The sequence below is a fragment of the Populus alba genome, chromosome 3 (assembly GCF_005239225.2).
Source record: "Populus alba chromosome 3, ASM523922v2, whole genome shotgun sequence".
Classification (NCBI taxonomy): domain Eukaryota; kingdom Viridiplantae; phylum Streptophyta; class Magnoliopsida; order Malpighiales; family Salicaceae; genus Populus; species Populus alba.
Window position 1 is genome coordinate 10,520,261 of NC_133286.1, and position 26,227 is coordinate 10,546,487.

The window sequence follows — 26,227 nt, forward strand, 5'->3', positions numbered from 1 at the left end:
TTTCGATGCTGGGAACAATACAATGATACATGCATACAAGGCAGCTTTCCTGTACATTATAATAAACCAATGGAAAAGGCTTCTTTTTTCTTTCTTTTTTCTTTTTTTTTTTTTTTTTTTTTTTTTATGTTAGCAGTGACGCAAAGCCAGGGCGGCGATCGAGGTTTTTCTTTTTTCTTTTTCAAAGCAGCACATAGAAAAAAATAACAATTCAAAACTTATTTAGAAAATAAGACAGTTTAGCCATTCAAACCCTATTTACAACATGTTCATTCTAGAAGACATCAAAAGACATGGTATTTTCACTGGAGCCCTACATTACTGTAACACTTTAGGTGATTTCTATAATTCTCTGTTTTTTTAGCCAAAACATTATTATTATTATTATTATTTATTTCACCAAGTTGATGGACACTTTAGGTCATTTTGTCTAGAGAAAAGAAGATTAAAAGATAAAAGATAAAAGATTAAAAAAAAAAAAAAAATAAATGATAGGTTCAAAATCTGCACTGAAAGTAATTAATTTTTAGTCTTTTTAGTTTTTATAAATATGATCCAATTTTTTTTTTTTTTTTGATATTTGGTTTGAGAGATTAGATAGAAAGTTTTGAAATTCTAATGATATAAAAAGAAAATCTTAATTAATACCAATCTCGGATATGAAATAAGTTAGTATCAATGGGTTCTATTCCATATTTATTTTAATTAGAATTAAGTTTACTAGTTTGTTTTGATTTGTATTTATTGAGTTATCATAACTTTATTATCTAGATCGATTCAATATATTAGTATGTCAATATTAAAAAAATAAACATGTCATTTGATATATTATTATTTTAGTATTTTTTTTATTTCATCCATAATGCATTTATATTTTTTAATGATTAAAAATATTTATCAGATATGCGATTTAGAGCAAGCCTGGTATATCATAAAATTTTAATATCATTGAAAAGAGAAAAAGTTTCATTAAATTCACACATTAAACTTTTGTTTGAATTCTTTCACGTGTATATATATATTTATCAAGGGGGACTATTAAGAATTGCCATCGATTTGGCTGACGGTCTCTCTGGAATTTGAGCGATCCCTTGATTCTTCCACTGTCTTTTTATGTGAAGTTCTGTTTCCGTGGAAGGCTGTGACCAGCACGTGGCGTGTCACTGCCCGCCACCTTAGCCACGTGGTCAAGTCTTCACGCGCACAAGTGTCCTAACTAACGGCTATTGGTGCGGGTTTTGTTTCAGCACGGCCACAAACCGCACGCTCGGAGCACGCGTTAGTTGCCTGCCGGAGATACCTCCGCCGTTTGAGAACTGATTGACGAGAACAGCATGAATCTGGTCCGTTGATATCACGAGATCTTATGTTATGACCACCGCCATGTGAAATCAGTGGATTGAATGTTTTCTGATTTGTATACTGGACTTCTATGTGACAGTGACGTGGAAGTTTAAGGGTCAAAAGTGAATGGTCAAACTGGGAGTATTTCTGTACATCACTTCACTTGACAGTGTTTTTCTTCTTTATCAAAACTCAAATCTAACGTGTGAAAAAAAAATTATTTGACCGGTTTGGTCCTCGGTGTGAATAAAAGTTTTGACGAGTATTCAAACTTTTTTTTTTAATATATTTTTTTCTTATTAATTTTTTTGAAAAAAACAATTTATCCCTTTATTGTCATTAAATTTTTTAATTTAACTTAAAATAAAAAAAAATACAATTTCATTCCTTTTAATCACTTAGCTTAAAATGTCTGATTGAGATCATTTCTATTACCTAAGTTATAAATTTTGTTTGTTAATTTAAATTAACTAGAGTCTACCAAATATGATATATTTTTTTAAATTTTATCTTCCATTCTTTTATAATTTTATAATTTACTTTCAAATTTAATCTAGTTTATGATAAATTAAAACCCAATCAAAGCCTAACTAGAAAGAGAATAAGAAAAGGAAAAGAAAAAAGATAAATTATCCATACAAGTTAACTTATTATGATTGAGTCCTTTACCTAAGTTGTAAATTTAATGTATTAACACATGTCAATATAATATATTATTTTTTCATTTTACTCTCTCAAAAATTTTTCTCGGTTAAATCCCTTAGCATTTTGTCGTTTTACTTTTTAGCTAGAATTAATCAAGGTTAAAACGATGATCCTAGATTACCATTTATAAAGGCTGACCAATTTGGATAGTCTGTATAACTTTATAACATTTAAGAGGTGTTTTCATAGTTTAGCCTATTAAAAAAAAATTAAAAATATTCATATTTTACCAATAAACCAATTATTTAAACGTCTACAAGTAGGGGTGAGTAAAAAAACTAAAAAATTAATCAAACCAAGAAAACAAAAAAAACAATAAAAAAAACTGAATCGTGAAAAAAAATCGATCAAATTGATTAAAAATTTGAAAAAACCAACTGGTTCGGTTTCGGTTTTATAAGTTTGAAACCGAAAAAATCAAATCGAACCGAGCTATACTGAAAAAATCAAGCCAAACCGATTCAAACTGGTTTTTGTTTTAAAAAACTGAACCGAACCGAAATCAGTCGGTTTAAACTGGTTTTAGTTTTTTTTTTTGTATAAAAACCAAAACAAATAAAAAATGATCACCCCTATCTACAAGTAAGAGAAAAGTCATGGGATGGTAAAAATAAGATTTAATCAAATTTTCACTTTCTTCTTTTTCTTTTTCTTTTTTAATTTTCACAAATTAAACAATATTCTTCTAAATAATGTTTTCTTTGTTTTTGTATTATTACTGGACTTTACACCTCAAAATCATGATTTGTGTGGAAAAAAGTCCCCAAAGAAAGAATAACAACCAAATTAATGAAAACACAAATTCTCAGAAAATGCAATTCAATTTATTTATTTATTATAGAAGAAGGGTCTTGCAGCAACATCAGCAGCTAAAAATAAAAATAAAATTAATAGTATATTTGAGAGTATAGTTATAATTATTTTTTAAATTGTTTTTTATTCATAAATATATTAAAATAATTATTTTTTTTTATTTTTTAAAAAATTTATTTTTGATACTAGCACGTCAAAATTATCTAAAAATATAAATATAAAAAAAAATTAAAATTTTTTTTAAAATACTTTTAAAATATAAATACAGAAAAAATTTTAAATCATACTTAAACATGTTCTGCACTTCATCGAGTCTTCCTGATTTCTGGTCTGCCAGCCTTCTTTTTAACAGGACAATTCATAAATTCTTCCAACATGTGATATGTGGAACCGAAGTTTGCTAGTATTTTTATAGATTGTTTTAATATACTAATATAAAAAAAATAAATTTTAAAAATAAAAAAATATTATTTTATTATATTTTTGAACAAAAAATTATTAAAAAAAAAAAACCTAACTGTACTTTAAATCAATACCTAAGAAAAGTGACGCAGCAACACAAGGGATTCTGGAAATAAAAAAATTCCGAGAGGGATCATTACCGAGGTGATGTTTGGTTCTCGATGCTTCGAATGAGCCTAAACTAATGTTCTGAACCCCATGTAATTACATTTTGGACCTTAGCCCACTAAACAAAAGCCCCTAAAGTTTGGGCACGATAAAATGGTCCATTTTCTAAAACCATAAAAAAAAAACAATCACGTGGAAGACTATCTTTGCATGTTTTTAGACCAATTCAATTTTTAATTTTTTTTTTAAAAATTTAAAAGTAAATTAAGGAACTTAAATGGCTTTCATATTAAATCCAGCTCTAATTGGAAGGTTGATTTGTATCTAGTCTTCTAGAAACCTGACTAAGGTAAGTTTGAAATACTCAATTTAATTTTTTTTAAATGATATTTTTTAATTAAACTGTTAGGTTAGGTTAACTTGTCTAATTTTATTGGAATCCAGAATCAGGTTTAAATAAAATTTTTGAATTTAGATGACAAAAATTTAATTATGTGACAACTTCTTCCCAACTCTTTTCACTATAAAATAAAGAAATAGTAAATGAACAATTTTAAAAAATTATTTAGATATTCCCTCATTATAACATTTTATACCTCAACATTATACACAAAAAATTTATAGAAGTAGATTTAATCTTTATTTTCTTTTAAGTTTTGGATCCAATTAATCAATCTAAAGCTAAAATCCCTTTACATTAAATCTTAAATGACTTGGAACGTGTAATATAGTTGTGATTTCTTTTTAAAGTATTTTTCATTTAGTAATATATTAAAATAATATTTTTTTTATAATTTTTTTTTTAATATCAGCCATAAAATGATCTAAAAAATTATTAATTTAAAGTAAAAAAAATTAAATTTTTTTAAAATATAAAAACAAACATTACGGCTTTAAAAATTACGAGCCCAGCGTCTTCGGTTTCAGTTAGCTTACTCGCTGACTAATTTATCAAGTTTCTGCCTTTAGTTTTAGTTCTTAACAAAACTATCAATTAATCCCAAGTCCCAACCCTAACACCAGCGTTGAAAGATTTTTTTTGGTTTTTGCCTATGTAAGCAGAAGGACATTGTAGTAATTTGAAACACCACAAAGTCCCACTCTTCTTCTTGCTCTTAACACCTATTTATACCCTATATTTTTTGTTTTGCTCCCATTTACCTTCCCTTCCCTTTCTCAGAGGCTTACTAAACTATAAATCAATATCAATCCAAACACGACCCTAGGGTTTTCTCCACCTCACCCCCTCAAAACCCTAGCTCTAACCCGCACCACTGGCACACGTAATCATAAAAGATCTCTTAAATCACCATCAGGTAAGCTACTTCTGATAACCCTTTAAAGAAAAAGGCTCAGACTTTGGTATTGGGGTCTCTTTAGAACTCCCAGAACCCTAAAAAAGCAATAAAATTCTGCTGGGTTTTGATTCTTGAACCGTTTTTAATCATGGATGATGTTGAAAAAGCGATACTTATAAGTTTTGAAGAATCGGCCGCTATAGATTCAGCTCTAAAATCACAAGCACTCTCTTTCTGTCAGCAAATTAAGGAAACCCCAACTGTATGCCGTATTTGCATTGAGAAGTTATGTTTTTGCAACCTTGTTCAGGTTCAATTTTGGTGTTTGCAGACTTTACATGAGGTTATTAGGGTTAAATATGCTATGTTGAGCTTAGAAGAGAAGGATTTCATTAGGAAATCTGTGTTTTCTATGTGTTGTTTTGAGGTTATTGATGATAAGAATAACAATGCTGTTCGGATTTTAGAGGGTGCCCCTGCATTTATAAAGAATAAGCTTGCGCAGGTTTTTGTCACTTTGGTTTATTTTGATTACCCTTTAATTTGGTCTTCGGTGTTTGTTGATTTTTTGCCTCATTTGAGGAAAGGGGCGGTGGTTATTGATATGTTCTGTAGGATTTTGAATGCTTTGGATGATGAATTAATTAGTTTAGATTACCCACGGACACCCGAGGAGATGGGGGTTGCGGGGCGGGTTAAGGATGCTATAAGGCAGCAATGCATAGCGCAGATAGTGAATGTTTGGTATGAAATTGTTTCTATGTATCGGAGTTCTGATCTGGACCTTTGCTCTAGTGTGTTAGAATCAATGAGGAGGTATATTTCATGGATCGATATTGGGTTGATTGTGAATGATGCATTCATTCCATTATTATTTCAGCTGATTTTAGTTAGTGGGGGATCTGAGCAGCTTCAGGGTGCTGCCGCAGGGTGTGTTTTGGCAGTGGTTTCCAAGCGGATGGATCATCAATCAAAGTTAGCAATATTGCAGAATCTTCAGATAAATAGGATTTTTGGGTTGGTAACTGGAGATATTGACTCAGAGTTGGTGTCAAAAGTAGCTGCATTGATTACAGGGTATGCCGTTGAGGTTCTGGAGTGTTATAAACGGGTGAATACGGAAGATGCTAAGGGTGTTTCTCTGGAGCTTTTGAATGAAGTTTTGCCATCTGTGTTTTATGTAATGCAGAACTGTGAGGTGGACACCACATTTAGTATTGTGCAGTTTCTCTCTTGTTATGTTGCCACTATGAAGAGCCTTTCTCCATTGAGAGAGAAACAACTGCATCATGTGGGGAAGATGTTGGAAGTTATTTGTGCACAAATTCGTTATGATCCTATCTACCGTGATAATCTTGATATGCTGGATAAGATTGGGAGAGAGGAGGAAGAAAAGATGGTGGAATTTAGAAAGGACCTATTTGTGTTGTTACGTAGTGTGGCTCGCGTGGCACCAGATGTTACTCAAATGTTTATCAGAAACTCTTTAGTCAGTTGTATCTCATCTGTGTCAGAAAGAAATGTTGAAGAGGTAGAAGCTTCTCTTTCTCTTTTGTATGCACTTGGAGAGTCATTAAGTGATGAAGCCATAAAAACTGGAAGTGGACTGTTGAGCGAATTGGTGCCAACCCTCATTTCGACTAGGTTTCAGTGCCATTTTAATAGGTTAGTTGCACTTGTGTATTTGGAGACTATAACTAGATATATCAAGTTTGTCCAGGAGCATACCGAGTATGTCCCCATGGTTTTGACTGCATTTCTGGATGAGAGAGGAATTCACCACCCAAACTTCCATGTGAGGCGTAGAGCTAGTTATCTGTTCATGAGGGTTGTGAAATTGCTAAAAGCAAAGCTTGTTCCTTTCATAGAGTCAATTTTGCAGGTAGTAAGCAAACCATCTTCTTGTTTTATGGCAATCAATTGTCTATAAAACTTGTTCTTATAGATATTATTCAACTTTGATATCTTGATATTCTTTGAATTGACAGAGCCTCCAAGATACAGTAACTCGGTTTACATCTCTGAATCATACATCAAATGATTTTTCAGGATCTGAAGATGGTAGCCACATCTTTGAGGTACTCCAACCATGCTTTGTGTTCTCATCTTAAATTCTCTCAACTTTTGGTTTTGAATACACATACACGTTCAGACATGCATTGCATATCGACATGCAGGTAAATAGATTTTTTTAGCTTGTATGAAATTTCCATAGTGTGATGGTTCCTTGGTTTCTTCTGATATATGTGGATACAATTTACAGGCAATCGGTCTCTTAATTGGGATGGAAGATGTACCATCTGAAAAGCAATCTGATTATCTATCTTCACTGCTCACTCCTCTTTGCCATCAGGTTATGGTTAAATTTGAAGTTTCCTAAAACATTTATTTACCTTTCCTTTTCCCCTGCTCATTTTTTGAAGTGGGTTTACTTGTACTTATCTAAAACTGTTGTTAGAATGTCTTCTGAAGAGCTTCCTCGAACATGCATCCTATGCCTAATGGCATTTTTACTGATTTTCTTATACATGCTTCTGAAGTATTTTTGTTTGATCCAGGTTGAAACATTACTCATAAATGCCAATGCACTGAGTCCAGAAGAGTCTCCAGTGAAAATTGCTAATATTCAGCAAGTAATCATGGCAATTAATGCACTCAGCAAGGTTCTTTTTTCCCTTTGGCTTTCTAAATTCTATTTCATGCTCAGTTTTCCATTCATCAAGAAAATGTTTTTATTTCATGTTACTTTGTTGTTGGCGATGGGGTGGATATTCTTTAATCGCTTGTAATTAATTGACAACACTTAATCACATGAAATTTTTGCACATTAGGTTTTTCCTCATTTTGGTGATTATATTTTTTGTCATTGTGCTAGGATACAAACTTAGCATGTTTCTCTTGACAGAATTTTGTGATTCTTTGTTGAAATCTTAATTTTAAAGAGATGCAATGTCTCAAGAAAATTTCCTTTTCTGACACAGGGTTTTAGTGAGCGTCTGGTAACTGCAAGTCGCCCTGCAATAGGTGTCATGTTTAAGAAGGTTGGTATTTCAGATCTTTTGTTTTTGTTTCTTGAGCCACATGCTATCTCTGGGTTGGTCACCTTTTGCAAAATCCAGTGAGTTCATGAACCCCTCTGTATGATTTAACATGATTGTCTTCATCATTTTTATGATTAAGTACTTTTAAGTCAGACATGATATCTTGCTTATGGCTGTGTTGATATATTTTTCGTCCATGCCTCAGTGTGGTGGACTGTTTGCATATTTATTCATTTACCTCCTATGCTGGTGGGATGACAGTTTTGCTGCGCTACAATCCATCATCTGTTTCATTCCTTTGCTCTTTGAATTCCTAATTTAGGTCTTCTACATTTTTAATTATTGCAATATTTATGGTGATAAATCGAGAATGAAATGTTACATTGCATATTGATAGATGCTAGGATCTGCTAGACACTACTGTAGAAAAAGCTAGAACAGAAATTCTGTCATTGCTTCGCTTTTCTTTGTGATGAGGTTTTATTTTCTCTTTGTGACCCAGACATTGGATGTTCTCCTCCAAATACTTGTTGTTTTTCCAAAGATAGAGCCTTTACGGAACAAGGTAAGAATGGGATATGGGGCCATGGAAGTACTTTGATTTGATATTTTGTTGGCTTTGCATATTGCCTAAAGCTAGCATTCATTGTATTCAGGTTACGTCCTTCATTCATCGTATGGTAGATACTTTAGGTGCATCTGTATTTCCATTCCTTCCCAAGGCATTGGGACAATTGCTTGCAGAAAGTGAGGTAAAAAAACAATTCCCACTTCACCAGTCTACAATCTCCACTCTTACATCTAATATTGATGTTTTTTTTTTTTCCCTGTTTTGTTGATTACCATTATTTTTATGTAATCCTGAATGCGCTTTGGATGGAATGAGATTTGATTATTTGCCTGGCTTATTTGTTCTATGGTTGATGTCCTGGGGCAGGAGCAATACCTGATTGTGAGCCCACATCAAGTTTAGGAGGGGGATGTGTTTTATTGGGGTTTTTTACATGCAGATCTGTTATGGTCATTCCCTAGGACTGTGTGCAATATTATTCAAGAATAGAAAATCTCCATATATTTTTTATTCTTGTCACTTTAAGTTTTACCAATTGACAACTGGAATTGCTATATGTCAAGATATTTGACCCATCAAGAAGGAATTTTGCCTTGCTTTACTGAACTAGGACAATAATGATTTTGATAATATCAGGTACAAGTTGGTGCAGGACTGGTTTGAGTTTTTATTGTACAAGTGTCTTATGTTGGGTTCGGGCTTGGACATTCTGGGAATGAAATGTATAGATTAAAGAAGATAGGGATTGGGTTTTGGAAATTTAGTTGGAATGAGTGAAAAACTAATGTGTAATTGCTAAAAATATTGCAATTGTCCTTATTGAAATACTACATAGCTATACAGAGAGAGGGGGGCTGGTGTTCCACAGCAAGAGATTAATAGATATTCCCAGTGCGATGCTCTCTCACTCATGCAAAAGGGAGATCCATAGTTATCATGGTGCATCCTACTTTTATACGAGTAGAAAGCACTGTATCAGGAGTACCTAATAATTTCCTAGTGCAATAAAGACTTAAGTTCCTAAATAATTGAAGTTCAATCTAGGAAAAGAGAACCTAAACAAGAAGCTATAAATCTTTTTAAAGATAACTAAAATAAAATCTTGACCTATGAATTTTCCAGGAAATCTAAAATTATCGAAATACCCCTGCAAATCTGAAATTTCAAGATATTCCGGAGTTATGGAATCAAACAAAACCACATAAAAGTAATTTGTTCATTTCCCACAACACAAGCTGCTGCATTTTGGGGAAATTTATGTTTTGTAGCAGTTGTTAGGATGTTAATTTACTTCCTACTTTCAGCCTGCATGAGTATGGTAGAGTGACAGAAGGAAATGATGCCATCATGTAACTTTGATTGAAAGCATTAAATGGTTAAAGTTTAGTTTGTTGGGCTCCCCTGGATGTGAGACAGCAGTTATTTTTGTTACAAGGGCTCTAGCTTGCTTTGTCCTTTCAGCAATTCCTTAAAGGTTTAGCCATGGCTGTGTATTCTTTGATGCTGTGTTCGGATAAAAGTTACACAATTAAACCTTTCTTGCCATCCCCAAGGATGCTAATATGTTTGAGCACTTATAATCTTGTGCTGGAATGAAATGTCAGCTTTCTCCTTGTGCAACAGCAGAGCCTGAACAATTTTTGTGGTCGTTGAGCATTTTATCATTTTTAAACAAAGCATGCATTTTTTCATATTAGGTTTTTGCGCATTTTCTTTTCTTATCATATGTACTAGTACATTCTTAAAACCAAAAAAAGAAAAAGAAAAAGAAGAGAGAATAAATATATAAAAGAATAATGAATTTCTTGTTTGATTTAGAGCAACATTTGGAAGTGGAACCTCATATAAGTAAGCGATTGAAAATAACACATTAGATGGTGGTTGAAAGACAAAAAAAAAAGAAAAAAGAAATGAGTAATAGAACTTTCGGGGGAAAAGTAGTTTTTATTTCAGGTAAGTTTTACCGAGAAAGTTGAAAAGGAAAGTTTAAGCATAAACAACTAGATTTTTTCTTAACACCATAAAGAAAAATAATTTCTCAAAAAGAAGAGAATGTAAGAGATATAAGAATATTATTTTCAATATTGAAAGAGAAACCTTGTGGTGAAAGATAAAATATGAAATGTGTGGACGGATAATATTGCATTTTCACTATTTTTGCACCAGTTTTATTAATGGGTCATTGCTGTATGCAATGAAAAAAATCTCCTCTTATGATCTTAATAAAAAAAAGAAGGTGCTTTCATAATGGTTTAACAGTTCTAAACACGTGTAAGCAGACACCTTATTTCTTGCTGCAAGTTCCTTTTTCTTAGGCACTTGTTGTTATTCCAGTTTCTAGTCACAGTTTTTCTTGTACATGAACTGTAAAAAAACCACCATTTGGCTTCTTTAGTGCTTGCCTTCGGAAGTTACTCAGATTCAACTTCTTTATGATAACATTAGACAAAAGTGATGGGTTTTTCCCAGATTTGATGGGGGATAGCTTCAAGGAACTCTACATGGACATCTTTTGGAACCATGTAAACTGCATGAAAATGTTCATTGCATTAAATTGGTTTGCATTTTCTCTTGTGACATGAATGCCTGATTATAGATTTTGTTTTATTGTAGCCAAAGGAAATGGTTGGTTTTCTTGTTCTACTCAATCAGCTTATATGCAAATTCAGCACCTCGGTGCATGACATAGTGGAGGAGGTTTTCCCTGCTATTGCTGGTAGAATATTTAGTCTTATCCCAACGGAACCATTTCCTTTAGGACATGGAACCAATTCTGAGGTATGGAAATTCTATCTATAGATATTTATCAATCCCTTGGGTGTAGTTAACATTCTCCTTTCAAGGGTCTCTCTTTAAAGCAAATGATGAAAGTATTTTTAGCTTCATTATATTAATTTTCCAGACATTGTTCAAGTTTTGGTTCTTAGAGTTTAAATGTTATCTTATGTGTGCTTGGATGGTATCTTTCCTGTCTGTTGCAATAGTATAAATTTGTGTGAAATTATGCTGCTATCCAATATTACTTAAACTTTTGTTTGCATCACATTGTTTCATGTACTATTTCATCATGGTGAAAGCATGCTCGATGGTGAAGGCATCATAATAGTTGGCAATTCAATTTTTTTCATCACAGTGAAAGCATGCTCGATGCCCTTTTGCAAATCTTGATTGACATACTAGTTCAAATAAACTGAAAGTTGTTTTTCATTTAAAGTATCCTAGGCAAAATTCTTTATCTGAAGGTGATGCTCTGAACTATCTTGAATAAGGACCTGTTGACTTGGTTTGCAGGAAATTCGTGAGTTACAAGAACTCCAAAAAACATCGTACACGTTTCTTCATGTGATAACTACACATGATCTATCTTCAGTCTTCCTTTCACCTAGGAGTAGAGACTACTTGGATAAGATGATGCAGTTGCTACTTCAGTCAGCTTGCCATCATGAGGATATTCTTGTGAGGAAGGTGCGTCTGATACATCATTTTGTCCATTGAAGGTTTGGATTGTTGAAATATTTGCACTGTCGTGAACTCAAGGTATCATTTTATCCCTCTGTAATTCAGGCATGTGTGCAGATATTCATTAGATTAATTAAAGACTGGTGTACAAGACCTGATGTTGAAGCAAAGGTTTGTCAACCTCCCTCAAAGATCCTGTTCTTAGTGGCATTTATGTTGAGGATTTTTTTTCTTTGCTCTAATGGAATTGAATATTCAGGTACCTGGTTTCCGAAGCTTTATAATCGATGGCTTCGCTAAGAACTGTTGTTTTTACAGCGCACTTGACAAATCCTTTGAGTTTCATGATGCAAACACTGTAAGAACTGTACAATAGATTTTGATACCAGTGCTGTTTTTTGGCGCCCCCCCCCCCAAAAAAAAAAAAAAAAAAAAACAAAACAAAGTTAAAAAGATGCACTTTATCAGTCCTTCTATTTTTCCCACTGCATCTCATACTGTTTTCTGTGCCAAGTTGTTGACCATCATCCCCATCTCATTCTTATTAGTTTAATAATTGGATGTTAGATATTGCCTGTTGAAAATTTTCTGGCCAAGTTCTTGATTCATGTTTTTGAAGTTGCTGTTCTGATTCTGTCTGACAGCTCATTCTGTTTGGAGAAATTGTACTTGCTCAGAAGGTTATGTACGAGAAGTTTGGTGATGGTTTTCTTATTCACTTTGTAACAAATTGCTTTACTACTGCACATTGCCCTCAAGATGTAGCTGCACAATATTGCCAGAAGTTGCAGGTAACAAAATAGTGCTACATATCTTACTAAGTTGTTGGATGTGTGTGTAAGTGCATTTTGTCCAACCAAATATAAATCATGGGATCTGTCCAACTATTATGGTTGCTTGAGTTTTGGTTTTCCTGTGTTTTTTAAATCATATTTTATTCTAGCAGTTGTCTAGGGAAAGATTATATCCATTTTTTGCTTATACTTTATAAATTTTACCAAACTTTGGTCTGATTGGGAATTGTTCTCCAAACTTTCTAGCTACATGATAAGTTTAGTCATATGAAATCTTCCAACTAGGTATAAATATGTGACATCATTATGCACCCAGAGGGGAGCCCTTCCCTGGCGCTAAATCCCTGTGCAGAATTCCCACCCTGAATTTCTTCAATTCTGTTACAAATTAGTGCAGATGTTTGGGTTTCGATGCATCGTGGACAGAGATAGAGCCACTTTAAGCCCATGATCTTGGAATTAATGATTTCATCAAGTGCAATTTACTGTATATTTTGATGTAGGAATGGGAATAGAAAGGTTATAGTTTTATAGGGAGAGAAGGGAATGGTAACTGATGGTAAGGTATTTTTTTTCTAATTCCTTGGATGTATGGAAGTTTGAAACATCATCTAACTTTCCTTGTTTGGTTGAAAATGGAAGGGGGTGTATAATTATATATTTGTACCTGTCATCTGTGTAGATTGGATTGGATTGAAGTGTAATGATAGAAACACAAGTCGAAGATTATAAACTCAATTCCCTTTAGCACTTGAACTTTGGCTGTTGGGTTTTAAGCATTTGAGTGGATTGGGGGCTGTGGCAAAACCCTCCTATCCTTTCTTTCTCCTTTAAAATAAAGCCCCTTCTAGGCAAAGCTCGAAGGGTTCGATCTCCCCTTTTTCTTTCCCTAATTCTCAAAACCTTTTAACCCAAACCTAGTATCAAGCGTGCAAGATTGAGAAAGGATTGAGGTTTTGGTTATTTAAGCTCTTAAATAGATTTTGTTATTGAAATTTCATGTTTCTTTTGTCACGGAAATTTTTCTGTTACGTACTGAAAGTTTTAGGTTCCTGGAGATGCTTGTTTGACACATAGTTTGTTTGAAGGAAGCATTTGGGGTTTTAAATATCTTTGCTTTATATTTCAATGAATTAGGCTTCAATGTTGAATGCAGCTACATGTATCACCAAAAACTGACATGTCTAAATGGGTGTAGAAATAATCAAATATGGTTTAATTTCTCCAATTCTGCTTTGTGCTTTTGATGTTTGTATGTGCAGGGTAATGATATGAAGGCATTGAGATCATTCTACCAGTCAGTCATTGAGAATTTACGACTGCGACAGCAACAGAACGGAAACCTTGTTTTCAGATAGCAAGAATTAATACGATTTTTATGGAAACCAAAAGTCGTCGTTTTGCCCATTTGTTCTGTGATATATATTTTTTTGCAACAATCCAATTCCGTTTCACTGAAGGTGTGTAAGACTTGGCTATCTGCTGGTTGTTATCTTGCTTGGAGCATATTCTTTGGTATGTGTTGCTCTTACACAATTTAATGTGCAGGTTCTTCATGTAAATAGAACGTAGAGTTTGTTGCATGGACAACGAGGTATTTTATGAACTGAACTCCTTTTTATGGTGGTCTGGTGTGGATTGATTATTGCTTTTTGGAATTGATTTTTGTGGAGTAACTGATTTGATCTCACTTCGTTGCAGTTGTATATTTCCGGCAACAGTTTCTTTATCTTGAATAAGCTGTGGTTTGGAAGAGCAGCTTATGTTTTTTGGGTGGATGTATGTAGTCAAAAGTTAGCTGTCTAGGTATTTAAAAGAAATGGCAAGAGTTTTTTGAAGGGCCATATTTAGCAGGGGGGGGGGGGAAAATGAAAAGAAATTTTGTTTGGGATTATGCCGTGTTTTGTTATTTATTTCATTCTCATTTATTCCAATCGAGTGCCTGTGATGCTCTTTCCGCATTGGGGAGAAGAGTAGCAGAATTTTCGTTTGTTTAGAATTTTGTGAATCAGAAAATAAAACGTTTGCTTATAAATCACTGGCTATCTTTTTTTTTCTCGAAGCAGTTTTTTCTTACTGATAACTCTATCTTGTTTTCCATTTTGTCCTTGTCGAGAATCGCTAGTATTAGCAATCGAACTTCTAACCCTAGAATCCTGCCCCCTATGAAACTTCAGTAGACATGATTTGTCAGTCACAAGTTGGTGTATTGTTGAAAGGTATATGGTTTTGGTCCTCTGCGTGATGAGCGTGGTTGGAACAAGTTTTAAATCTTTTCAATCAAATCTAGCAGCATGATCACTGTTGTTGATAATTTTGCCTTTTGACTGACGACAAGAATATGCTCAGCATGCTTTTGTAGAATACATGTCGGCAGGGATTTTCTTGCCTTTCGTCCTAAAATGGTGCCAGGTGATTTCTTCACTGCTTGAAAGAAAGAGACTTCCATAATCTCATCATTCTAGGGTTTTGATTTGCTGGTGGGAATGTGTCATATACACCATTGGTGGGGGTAGTTAGCGATCTCGTGATCATTAAATTAAACTCTTCACAAAAACGTTGTTTGTAGTAAGTGGCGACCTGTCATTTCATAATAGTTTGTCTTGCTTGCTCTCTCTCGGCTGGTGCGTTTTGGTATGTTTTTTCAGAATGAAGAAAGTTCCCGCAGCTTTACTGTTGAATTAAGGTGGCTATGTCCTTTGTTTGTCTTTTTTCTTTGTACCCTTCTCTCGATCTCAAGCCATGCCATTTATGATTCTACTAAATAGTGTTACTCTATGAACCTACTATTATTTTTTTATTATAGAAAAAGATATTAAAATGATGCATATTTGAGATCCAAAAACATTAAAAAGTAATAAAAAAAAAAATAAAAGATTAAGCCAAACTTTATGTCCCCGCTGAATTTATAACTCGAGACATGCATATATATTTATTATATATATATATAGATTTCAAGAGTTAAAGATATATTTTTACTGTTAAATTTATAAGTTGAACAACAAAAATTGTTCATAATCAAACCACAAATCACATTTGAATTGCCAATCACCTTTAGTTTTTATTTTTATTAATTTTACTTTATTTTTTATAACTGCGGGTCCCCCCTCAGGTTTCAACCAATTCATGTATAGCCATATAGGAGGCGTCATGATATGGTCATTGACCCTATTAACACCAAGAAATTTACGAGCAGGTTTCTAGCAGCATATATACTTGTTGTTTGGCTCCTCGCCATGGCCATTGTAGGCAGCTTTGATCCTCTCCCTTTCTCCTGATTGGAAGGACTTTCTTGGCACCATGCCTTGCGATTCTCTTCATGATTCTGCATTGCTCCTTCTCCTTGACCAAAAGAGAGGAAATATTCCCTTTCTGGTTCAGTGGAAGGTCCCTTTCTTATCAGTTAATCACACGTTTTTAACCAATGGGAAGGAGTTGTACGTGTTTTCCATTATGCGCCTCTCTTCTTTTAGCACAGCAAGTCTTCCCTTCAAGGTGTTTTTCTCATTTATATTTATGATATTATTAACTCCTTTTTTTAATACATCAAAATTTTATACAGTTTTCTGTTTTCTTTCTTTCTTATCTTCTATCTTGACTCTTACGCAAAAAACAGATAGAAAAAAAATTAAAATATTGATTCGACGTTGAAAAGAGATTAAAAACAAAAAAAAAGGAGAAAAGTTTCTTAACTAGATACTTTGAATCATAGTTAATTTCTTCACATGAGTTTCCTGTAAATACCTTTTTTTCAAACCCATAAAAATCAGCTCAGATGCATGTTGAATATTTTTTTTATAAGATATAAAAGTCGAAAAAACAAAGAAACACATTTACAAGGGCGGAGGTATCTTAGACGTTTGGGTGGGATATAGTACACCAGAAGATTTTATCAATATTTTTTAATTAGATTTATGTAAAAAAAATATATAATTTTTGATTGAGTTATCAAATTTTTAAAAAAATTTATGTGGAGCCTTTAAAATATAATTTTTTTTTTTATACTAAAATTTCAAAATTTTTAAAAAAATTTCAGAAATTTAATGAAAAATTATAATTTAACTAGTTTTATGTTATTAATTATAATTTTTAATCCGATTATCAGATCAAGTTAAAATTTTATGAGGAATCTAATTAAAATATACTAAATAAAATTTGATTAAAATTTTAGAATGAAAGGATATTGGTTAAATTACTAAATAATATAGTTAAATTACTATAAATAGTAGAATGATTAAAATGGATTCATCGATCCAAGGCATACGAAATGTATTTAACATGAAACTAATTCATCGATCCAAGGCATACGAAATGTATTTAACATGAAACTAATTCATCGATCCAAGGCATACGAAATGTATTTAACATGAAAGTAATCAAACAAAAGCGTTGATTTTGCGGCGTTCGAGAAAGGAGCCTGAAGTAGGTATTCAAAGGAGACAAACAATAAAATCTGTATGCTCTTATTAATATTAATATTATTATCATCATAATTTATTTTCATAGATTGCCTCCTTTGTCAAGGAAAAGCCTTCATCAACATTGCTTTTTCTTGTTTAATAACTTGGACGGTTGGGAGACTCGGTGAGCAGGTGAAGAATGAGTAAAAATAAGATCAAAGAAATATGGATTCTTTAATAGCAAAACCTACATACATATACATACATACATACATACATACAGTAAAACTCATGCGTCGGTCGGAGATGATGTGAAGAATCCAGCAAGAACATGCACAGAAAAAACAGAGGAAGAAAAGCAGTGCACAGATGACATGAGAATGATACCAGGGAAGTAAAAATGGCAGACTTTAATTAGAAAAAAGCTTAAAGAATTACATCCTTCACTTTCATTGGTCATGTCAAGCAGCAACAATTGAAGTTCATGGCAATTAAAGATGGGGACACTTGAGCGGTTAAATGGCGTCCAGAACCCTGTCTCTCTTGCTGTCCTCTTTTCTTTCTCGTCAAGCTTTGTGCCCAAAACATGAGTAGAGGAACACAATTTAAACTTTCAGAAAAATAAATGAAAAGCAATGTCCCAAAGCTATTATTTTGAACCATTTATAACTTGTTAAAACCATGATTGTATTTCAAAATAGTTTTTATTTAAAAATATATTAAAATAATAAATATTTTTTAAAATTTATTTTTAACATCACCACCCAAAACTATTTAACAATATAAAATATATTAATTTTAAGCTAAAACAAATTATAAAATCTTTAAAAACACGTTTAATAACAAAACAAATACTGCCTCGATGAATTTTTAAAAAGTTGGAGTACGTCCCAAAGAGATTCACATCTTCATAAACTGAAGTCTTTTAAATCCTATTCATAAATTTTTATTTTAAATCGATTGAAATATATATATTTTTTTTTTTTATAGAGGACTAGATAGGTTATTAATTATGATGCTTCGAGATTATTAGATAAATCTCTTCCGATTTTGTATATTCCGTGGCATACAAGCCATTCATGATGTGTTGAAGTAGCTCAGCAGGGCTTAATTTATTCTTCATAACTCGGTTAAGATTTGAATTTTGTTAGCTAAACAATTGACAATTCTTCAATTTCTCGAGAAACTTCACCTGCTAGTTATTATAATCTTAAAGAAAAGAAAAAAAAAAGAAGAGGAAAAGGGAGAAGATAGGCTGATTATGATGAATGTCATATAAGCCTATCATCTTATTTGGTTTATTTAATTTTGGGACGTCCGTATGTTAAAGGTTTATTTTATTTCATTTTTAATTTGTGTTTCCAGTACATATATTTTTGGCTCATTTTGTTTGTAAATATTTCATTTTAGCCCTAGATTTTGACATTAAATTGTTTAAAAATTAAATTTTATAATTTTTGTTATACAATGATCTCGGTTTCATATCTTGGATTATGAATATAAAATGTTAACCTAAATTACAATTGGATTTTTTTAAAAATATTTTTTACACTGATTTTTTTATTTTATCATTCAATATTAAATTTATTGAAGATTGAGCCTTTTTTTTTCCCTTTTTATAAGGATAGTCTAATATCATGACCCGGGCAATGGATTTGCCATGCAAACCTGGATTGACTCGATGCTTTTATATTGTGTCAAATATGATTATCATTTTTTTTGTTAATTTTTTTTTTGGAATTTTTTTTAAAATTTTATCTTTTAATATTGAATTGAATTATTAAGATTAAGTTTCGTAATTATTTTTCAATATAATGATCTTGGTCTCATAATTTAGGTCATATTTATGAAATGTTATCTAGGATTGACTTTTTTTTTTTTAAATTTGTTTAACACCAATTTTCTTTTTTTTTTTTATTTCAGCCCTCAATATTAAATTTATTAAAAATTATTATTTTTTAGTTTTTTATGATTTGCTTTTTATAAGAATGATTCAGTCTCACACTTGAGTTATGATTACCATACTAACTCAGATTGGTTCAGTTTTGTTTTTTGTTAGTTTTTTTTTAAAAAAATTTCCTTTAACATTAGATTATCTTCAGATTCATATTTTTTTGGCAAGCATTTTTTTTATAGGTCATGGTCATTATTTTTCCTGTTTAGATTTAAATTTAATACATTTACTATCATAAATTTTTTATTTTTATTTTATCATATAAGTAAATAATTAAACATTTTATTGGATGAAGTGGGGTTTGAAGGTTTGGAAATGAGGCTATGTTGAAAAGAACAAACTAAAGGGGCCCATTATCTTAATTTAATTTTAACCTATGCTCTACAATATTGTAACTACTGTTTGTAATTCAATATTTAAAATGGGGGAGATGCTTCTGATGTTGATCCATGGTGGAAAAGACTCATGCAGGCTTCCTTCTAAGAAATCGAGTGGCAAATGATGTAGAGATTTGTGTTGAAAGATCTCTGAGTTAGTTGCTAATTTAGAAAAATTATAAACTATGAAAGAAGAAACCTAATCCAGGCCTTCTAGTAGTAACAGCTGTTCTCTCTTTCCAATTCCAAGGCTGCCCTAATCTAGGCTGTCATCTCAAGTAGTTGAAACAACGAAGCGACTTGGGTCCGCCGGCCGGCGGGATTAGATAGCATTTATGTATTAAAAGTATTATTTACTGTTGATATGAATTGTTTTTAAAGTGGTTTTTATTTGAAAAATATATAAAAATAATATTTATTTAAATTTATTTTTGATATTAATATATTAAAATAATCTAAAACATTAAAAAATATAGATTTAATTTCAAGAAAAAATATTTCAAAATTTTCTAAAACGTTGTTTCTACCGCAAAAATAAGCAAACAGGTCCTCCACTAACAATTTTACCAATAGATTAGCCTTATACAAATGCTATTTAAAAGGTGGCCACATGTGTTTATCATGTTATAGTTCTTGATCATGATTATAATTAAGTAGTCGAAGTACAAATTGGATTGTGGCCATTGATTTATGTTGGCTAGCAACCGTGTGTGAACGATGAACTTGCTTTTCCCAGAAGACCAGCAGATGAAGAAATCGCCCAGAAATTTCAGTGTCAAGGTAGACCAAGATTTTTAAATAAGAACACGTCTGTTTTTCAAAGTCATGAATAGAAAACGATGCTGTTTTCTACTCTCCATCTGCTACAGAGACTTGGGAAGTACGGGGATTTTTTATTTTTTTTATTATTTTTTGGAATAAGGTAATCATTCTTCTAGAGTAGGGAGATTCCCTGTGGCGAGCATTTTCCCAGAAGGAAAAGAATGTGATTGGTTATCATCATTCGAACACAGACTTCCTTTCCAAGTCTTACAATCTGGTACACATTCCACCAACACCATCAATCCCATCCTTACCCTCACCACCTTTCTCATTAAATACTCCAAGCCAGCATTGACCAACCCCATAAAGGCTGCATATTTATATATCTATATCTATATCTATATATATATATATATATATATACAGATCACAAGCTTTTGCCAGAAGCCTAAGTAAGCCTTTAATAGATATCAGAGAATGGTTCTCAAAAAGTTCACTTGGAAATCAATACTCCTAGGGTGTCTCAGAGGTGAGAGATCACGCCCAGAGCCAAAACAAACATGTTCCCAGAGGCTATCCCTTTCAGACTTGAGCAACCCTGTTTCGCCGATTTCATTCAGCGACCTGTCCATTTCTATTTTTAATCTTCATGTTTTCACACTGAAAGAGCTACAGACAGTGACGAATGAGTTCTCAAAGAGCAATTATCTTGGGGAAGGTGGATTTGGGGCTGTGTACAAAGGATTCATTGACGACAAGATTAGGCCAGGGTTGAAGGCTCAGCCTGTGGCTGTCAAGGTGCTGGATTTGGATGGCTCTCAAGGACATCGAGAGTGGCTGGTAAGCAGATAGAGTCAATTCAATACAGTTCATGGAGGAGGCTGGATTTTTTAAATTTTCTGATGAGGGTGAGAACTGTTTTCGATTTTACAGGCCGAGATCATCTTTCTTGGGCAATTAAAGCACCGCCATCTTGTGAACCTGATCGGTTACTGCTGCGAGGAAGAGCACCGGCTTCTGGTGTATGAATACATAGAGCGAGGCAACCTAGAGAACAAACTATTCAACAGTACGTATTCTCTCATTGTAACACCGCTGAAAGAAAATCTTGAATGATCCTATTTGGTTGACATATTTGTGTTCCTGGCATGTTTTAATTGATGCAGGATATTCTGCAGCCTTGCCGTGGTTAACAAGACTAAAAATTGCAGTTGGAACTGCGAAAGGCCTTGCCTTCCTCCACGAAGAAGAAAAGCCAGTCATATATCGTGATTTTAAGGCTTCAAATGTCTTATTAGACTCGGTAATCATATCTCTTCCACCATTAATTTAATGCATTGCAAACATAATGCTAGTGTTGCAAACAGGGTTAAGTTCTAATATGGAAAATGTGTTCTTATTTCAGGATTATAACGCAAAGCTTTCAGATTTCGGCCTGGCAATGGATGGTCCAGAAGGAGATGATACCCACGTTACAACGCCTGTTATGGGCACTGAAGGCTATGCAGCTCCGGAATACATAATGACAGGTAATTCAAGCTGACGTTTTCAGTATCAATGGCTGGGAAATCAATCTGCGTGATTTATTGACAGGAACATGATTTTTCAGGTCATTTGACAACCATGAGCGATGTGTTCAGCTTCGGAGTGGTACTTTTAGAGCTTATAACTGGTCGGCGATCTGTGGACAAGAACCGTCCGAACAGAGAGCAGAACCTAGTGAAGTGGGCAAGACCTCAATTGAAGGATCCCCGTAAGCTAGATCAAATAATGGACCCGAGACTTGAAGGCCAGTATTCGACCGAGGGTGCGAGAAAGGCAGCAGCATTGGCTTACCAGTGTTTGAGTCACCATCCCAAGTCTAGACCAACTATGAGAACTGTTGTCAAGACCTTGGAGCCTCTACTTGACTTAACTGACATTCCCATTGGATCCTTTGTGTATATTGTTCCAAATGAAGGCAAAATCCTAAGTGATCTAGAAAAGAAGGGAAAAGAAAGTACAGATGAGTGTGATGAGATTAGAAACGGTAATACATGCGAGGGAAAGCAGGTGGAGATTAAAGAGAAGGGCTGCGATCGCCACCGCAAAGGCCATCGACACAGACGGAGGATCAAGTCACTGAGGTCCAGAGCTGTCTATTCTGATACAGTTTTGTATAAAACCATAGGAACTGGTTTGTACTCTCCCAGAAACTAGAGGGAATTTGCAAATAGGCATAGATCAGCTTTACTGATAAGCATACTGTACATTTGGATTACCTTGCTGTTCTTTTCCTTTATTTTTTTAATTTTTGGAAGTTTCTATGAGGGAATAGTTTGATTTGTGGCCTCTGGAAATGTTGTAATCTGCTATAATTACAGGATACACACTATAAATGTTCAAGCCAGAATTTTGCCTCCTTTGAATTTAGGCAAGCAGTCTGTTCATACACTATGTATCGCATTAAGAACAATCCAATATCATTTTTAATTACCCTTCTTTCTTTCAAAAAGCATCCTCTTTCTCTGAAGCAGGGACTCAAACCCATATCCCTGCCCCCTGCATTTTTCAAGACGCACCACTGGGCTGACCTATATATACATGTGATAAAAACTGTGTGTTTTGTACCGTGATGCATATATTTTTTATTAAAAGTGTTTTTTTACTTGAATAGATATCCAAATGAAATGTTAATTTAATATATTTTCATGTGAAATATACATTTAAAAAACATGTAAGAACAAAAGTTACTACACTCTCACGAACTCCATTAGAAGGTATCAAGTCCAAACCTTGCAAGAGATGGATGGGAATTTCAAGTTCGAGGACCTCGCAAGAGTACCAGCCTCTGAAGCGATTTTCCGAGGAGAAATCGAGTGCAATGAATCAAAAGTTGACAGTGATTTTTGACCGAAGATTGTAGGTATATACAAATTTGCTCTACCGAACACATGAAAGAGACCATTCTTAAGTTCAAAAGATAAGAACGAACTCATCTACCCTGTTCGAGATCTACGCCACAAATTCCACGAGGAGACCATACTTGGCTCGAACCAGAATCAAATCTCATCACTTCCACCAACCCACCAAAAGTTGAGTCAGATGAAAGGTGATCATCCCAAAGTTGAAACTCAAGGATCCTTTTATTTGAAGCTGGGTGATACTTTCAAAAGCAGTCACCCCTGGAAATCTCCTTCTGCTATCATTACTGATAGAACTAAGATCACAGAACGAAGATTTCTATTGGGTGAGCGAGATTTATATGAACGTTGTCTGACTAAATGCGGAGATGGCCGGCAGGTAGCTCGCCACTAACAGAGAATTTCGTGTTCTTGACTTTGAGGGGAGATTATTGGTGTTTGAAGACTTCAAACACTGCAAGAATCATCTCCATAGATTGGTTCCAAAAGGAGACCCATACCATCTGTAAAATAGAATTCAACCTTGTCCGACACTAGCTAACAAAGAACCAAGCAGTTATTTAGAACCTGGTTTTCTTCTTCTTCTTCTTTTTTTAAAAAAACTGAAGTTAATTTATCAAAGCAGTTATTCAGAATCAATCTTGACAAAATCCATCTCCATTGTGCTTGCATTACAGACATGCATGGAGATGTGAAATTCACCATGGAAGCATTCGTGTACTGCATAACATGTTCAAGAACCTGTTTATTTGCTGGAAAGTATTTTTTTTTAAATGAATTATTTTTTGATATTTTGTAATGTAATGAAAAATAAGTTCAAAAATACTTTCTAGTGTTTGGTTATGTTATGGAAAATAAACTGGAAAATAACTTATTAATATTTTATTTTTCTCAAGTTTATTAAAACAATGAGAAATAAATTTTAGAAATTAAAAAAATTGAATGAGAATGAAATTGAAAAAAATAATATAATTTCATAAATTATCTCAAATAAAATAAATAATAATCAAAATAATAAAGATCAAATCTAAAAAAAAAAAAAGAAAAAAAATAAAGAAATTAAAATAATAATAATTAACCGATCATAAATTATTTCAAATAAAATAAGTAACAATAAAAAAAAATAATGATCAAATTTGATATATAATTAGTAAATAATATGACATTTTTAAATTTTTCACAACTTTCAAAAAGTGTTTTCCGTTTAAATTGTTTAGGAAAATACTTCCCTATAAACCAAGTCAAATTTTTCTTTGACTGGAAAGTGTTTTTTGTTGATTAATTTTTTTAATAACAAATAAATATAAAAAAAATTTAAAACGTGATTTTTCAAAAATTATTTTATAAAAAACAACCATAGAGACTATTCAATTTCAAAAACATCAAATAGTTTGTCTGCCAGCACAAGTCGTAATCCATGCATCTTCAACATACATTAATTGAAAACCACGATACATACATCATCAAGATGCCGTAGTTGTGACTTAACTTTCAAAACCTCAGTCGCCTAACTTAAATATACACCAATTACTCCACATGCAATGTCACCATAGACGGAGACGATTTTTTAATTATACAGTAACTTGGGTTGATTTTCTTAAAAAGAAAGAAGTAAAATTGAACAACTCAGTGGGTCAACTCGATTAAAATAGCTTACTATGTCATGTTATATCTTCACCCTCCCAAGGCCATGGCTAGGGTCTTTACCCTCCCAAGGCCATGGCTAGGCATTGGTGATCTAGCCAGTGGAGGGAGGGAGATGAATAAGAGAAACTCCATGAAGAAAGGTAACAACGACATAGAGACGCTGTTAAATTCAACGGTTGCTTGATGAACATGATGATGATGATGATTATAGTAGTGTTATTAAATTTAGAGGGTGTTTGGGAGTGTGGTAGTGGTTGCTTTTCAAATAGCTTTTCGTGACGAAAAGCATGCAAATAATATTTTTTTTATTTTTTAAAAATCATTTTTGATATCAGCACATCAAAACGATCCAAAAAATACAAACCGCACTCAATTTTAACAAAAAAAAAAATTTTAATTTTCCGAAAAACAGGTTCAACTTTAATGCCAAACACCCTCTTATTAGTTCAACAATTAGGTCGCCATGATATTTAAATTTGTCAAGTTTTTTTAAAAAATAGGAGTTGATTTTGAGTGATTCGATTAAAAAACTTAAATTTGATTTGGATAAAACCAAATTATTTTTTTTTAAAATAAAACATCATTGTTTTAATTTTTTTTAAAATAAAATTTAAGATTAACTTAAATTAATCCACTTGATTTATAATCTAAACCTTACACCCAGTTTACTTGGTTGAGTTTGATAATTATGGGCTGTGATGCTGCAGGGAGGGAAGGAGGTTGAAGAGACGGGAAATAATACAGATGTGGAGATCCAGTGATCAATATGGACATGCTGGGCCAAATATGGGCCCGATGACAATCAAACTTTTTGAAAGAGCAGATTCCGTTGAGAAAGGCTAAAGGCCCACTTGTCAAGAGTTTCAATTTTAGCCCAATCTTGAATTTTCTCCCATTGACTGTACAAACTTAATTGGCATGAAAGAATCAATAGTCATTTCAAACTAATTTAGCCTATCAGGAGTCACCCACGCTCAAAAAATATATTATTTTATAAACTAAAAAAAAATTTGAAGTGATTTTTTAAAAAACTATGAATTAAAAAAACATATAGTATATAGTTTAGTATTTTAAAATGTGTTTTAATGAAAAGATAGTAGTGCATTTGTATTTGATATAATAGAATTTGCACCAGAAACTAATATTTAGATTAAGATAGCACAATAAGAAAAAATAAAAAATATTTTTTTTGTAAAATAAAAAGAGAAAAATTACTTTCATTATCTTGTAGTTATTTTTTTTTATTTTAATTTGCAACTAAATTTTTAAAAATTACACTTTATATCCTGAACTTTGAAGGTGAATATCACTTTATATTATGGGGTGTTTGCATAACAAAAGTCAACAAAAATATTTATTTATTGGGTATGATATTGTTTTTTTGTTTTGTTTTTATTATTATTATTATTACTATTAATGTGAGTGTTCGGGCCAGCTTACGTATATATTGACTAATTTTATGAATTTTAAAATTAACAATTATATAAGTTTTTAATAATTCTAAAATAACTTGAATTCGTGACTAACATTGTTTTTCTTCATTTCACACATAGCAGTCCTAGAATTGTGAGAAATTTGTGGTAGATGGC

At 32.7% G+C, this 26,227-nt stretch overlaps 2 protein-coding genes across 2 annotated transcripts; both read left to right on the forward strand.

Annotated features, from left to right (window-relative positions):
* The first annotated feature begins 4,572 nt into the window (after positions 1 to 4,572).
* Positions 4,573 to 14,651, forward strand: LOC118038035 (exportin-T). The gene is made up of 15 exons (XM_035044302.2): positions 4,573 to 6,612; positions 6,719 to 6,808; positions 6,994 to 7,083; positions 7,289 to 7,393; positions 7,712 to 7,771; positions 8,274 to 8,336; positions 8,428 to 8,523; positions 10,956 to 11,120; positions 11,634 to 11,807; positions 11,907 to 11,972; positions 12,061 to 12,159; positions 12,446 to 12,592; positions 13,858 to 14,055; positions 14,144 to 14,189; positions 14,297 to 14,651. The coding sequence occupies exons 1-13, from the start codon at positions 4,879 to 4,881 to the stop codon at positions 13,951 to 13,953; spliced, it is 2,985 nt and encodes a 994-aa protein (XP_034900193.1). The 5' UTR covers positions 4,573 to 4,878; the 3' UTR covers positions 13,954 to 14,055; positions 14,144 to 14,189; positions 14,297 to 14,651.
* Positions 14,652 to 20,259: 5,608 nt separating this feature from the next.
* Positions 20,260 to 22,490, forward strand: LOC118038037 (putative receptor-like protein kinase At1g72540). The gene is made up of 5 exons (XM_035044303.2): positions 20,260 to 20,928; positions 21,022 to 21,157; positions 21,255 to 21,391; positions 21,494 to 21,617; positions 21,698 to 22,490. Exons 1-5 carry the CDS (start codon positions 20,566 to 20,568, stop codon positions 22,285 to 22,287), a joined length of 1,350 nt encoding a protein of 449 aa, XP_034900194.1. The 5' UTR covers positions 20,260 to 20,565; the 3' UTR covers positions 22,288 to 22,490.
* The last annotated feature ends 3,737 nt before the right edge of the window (positions 22,491 to 26,227 follow it).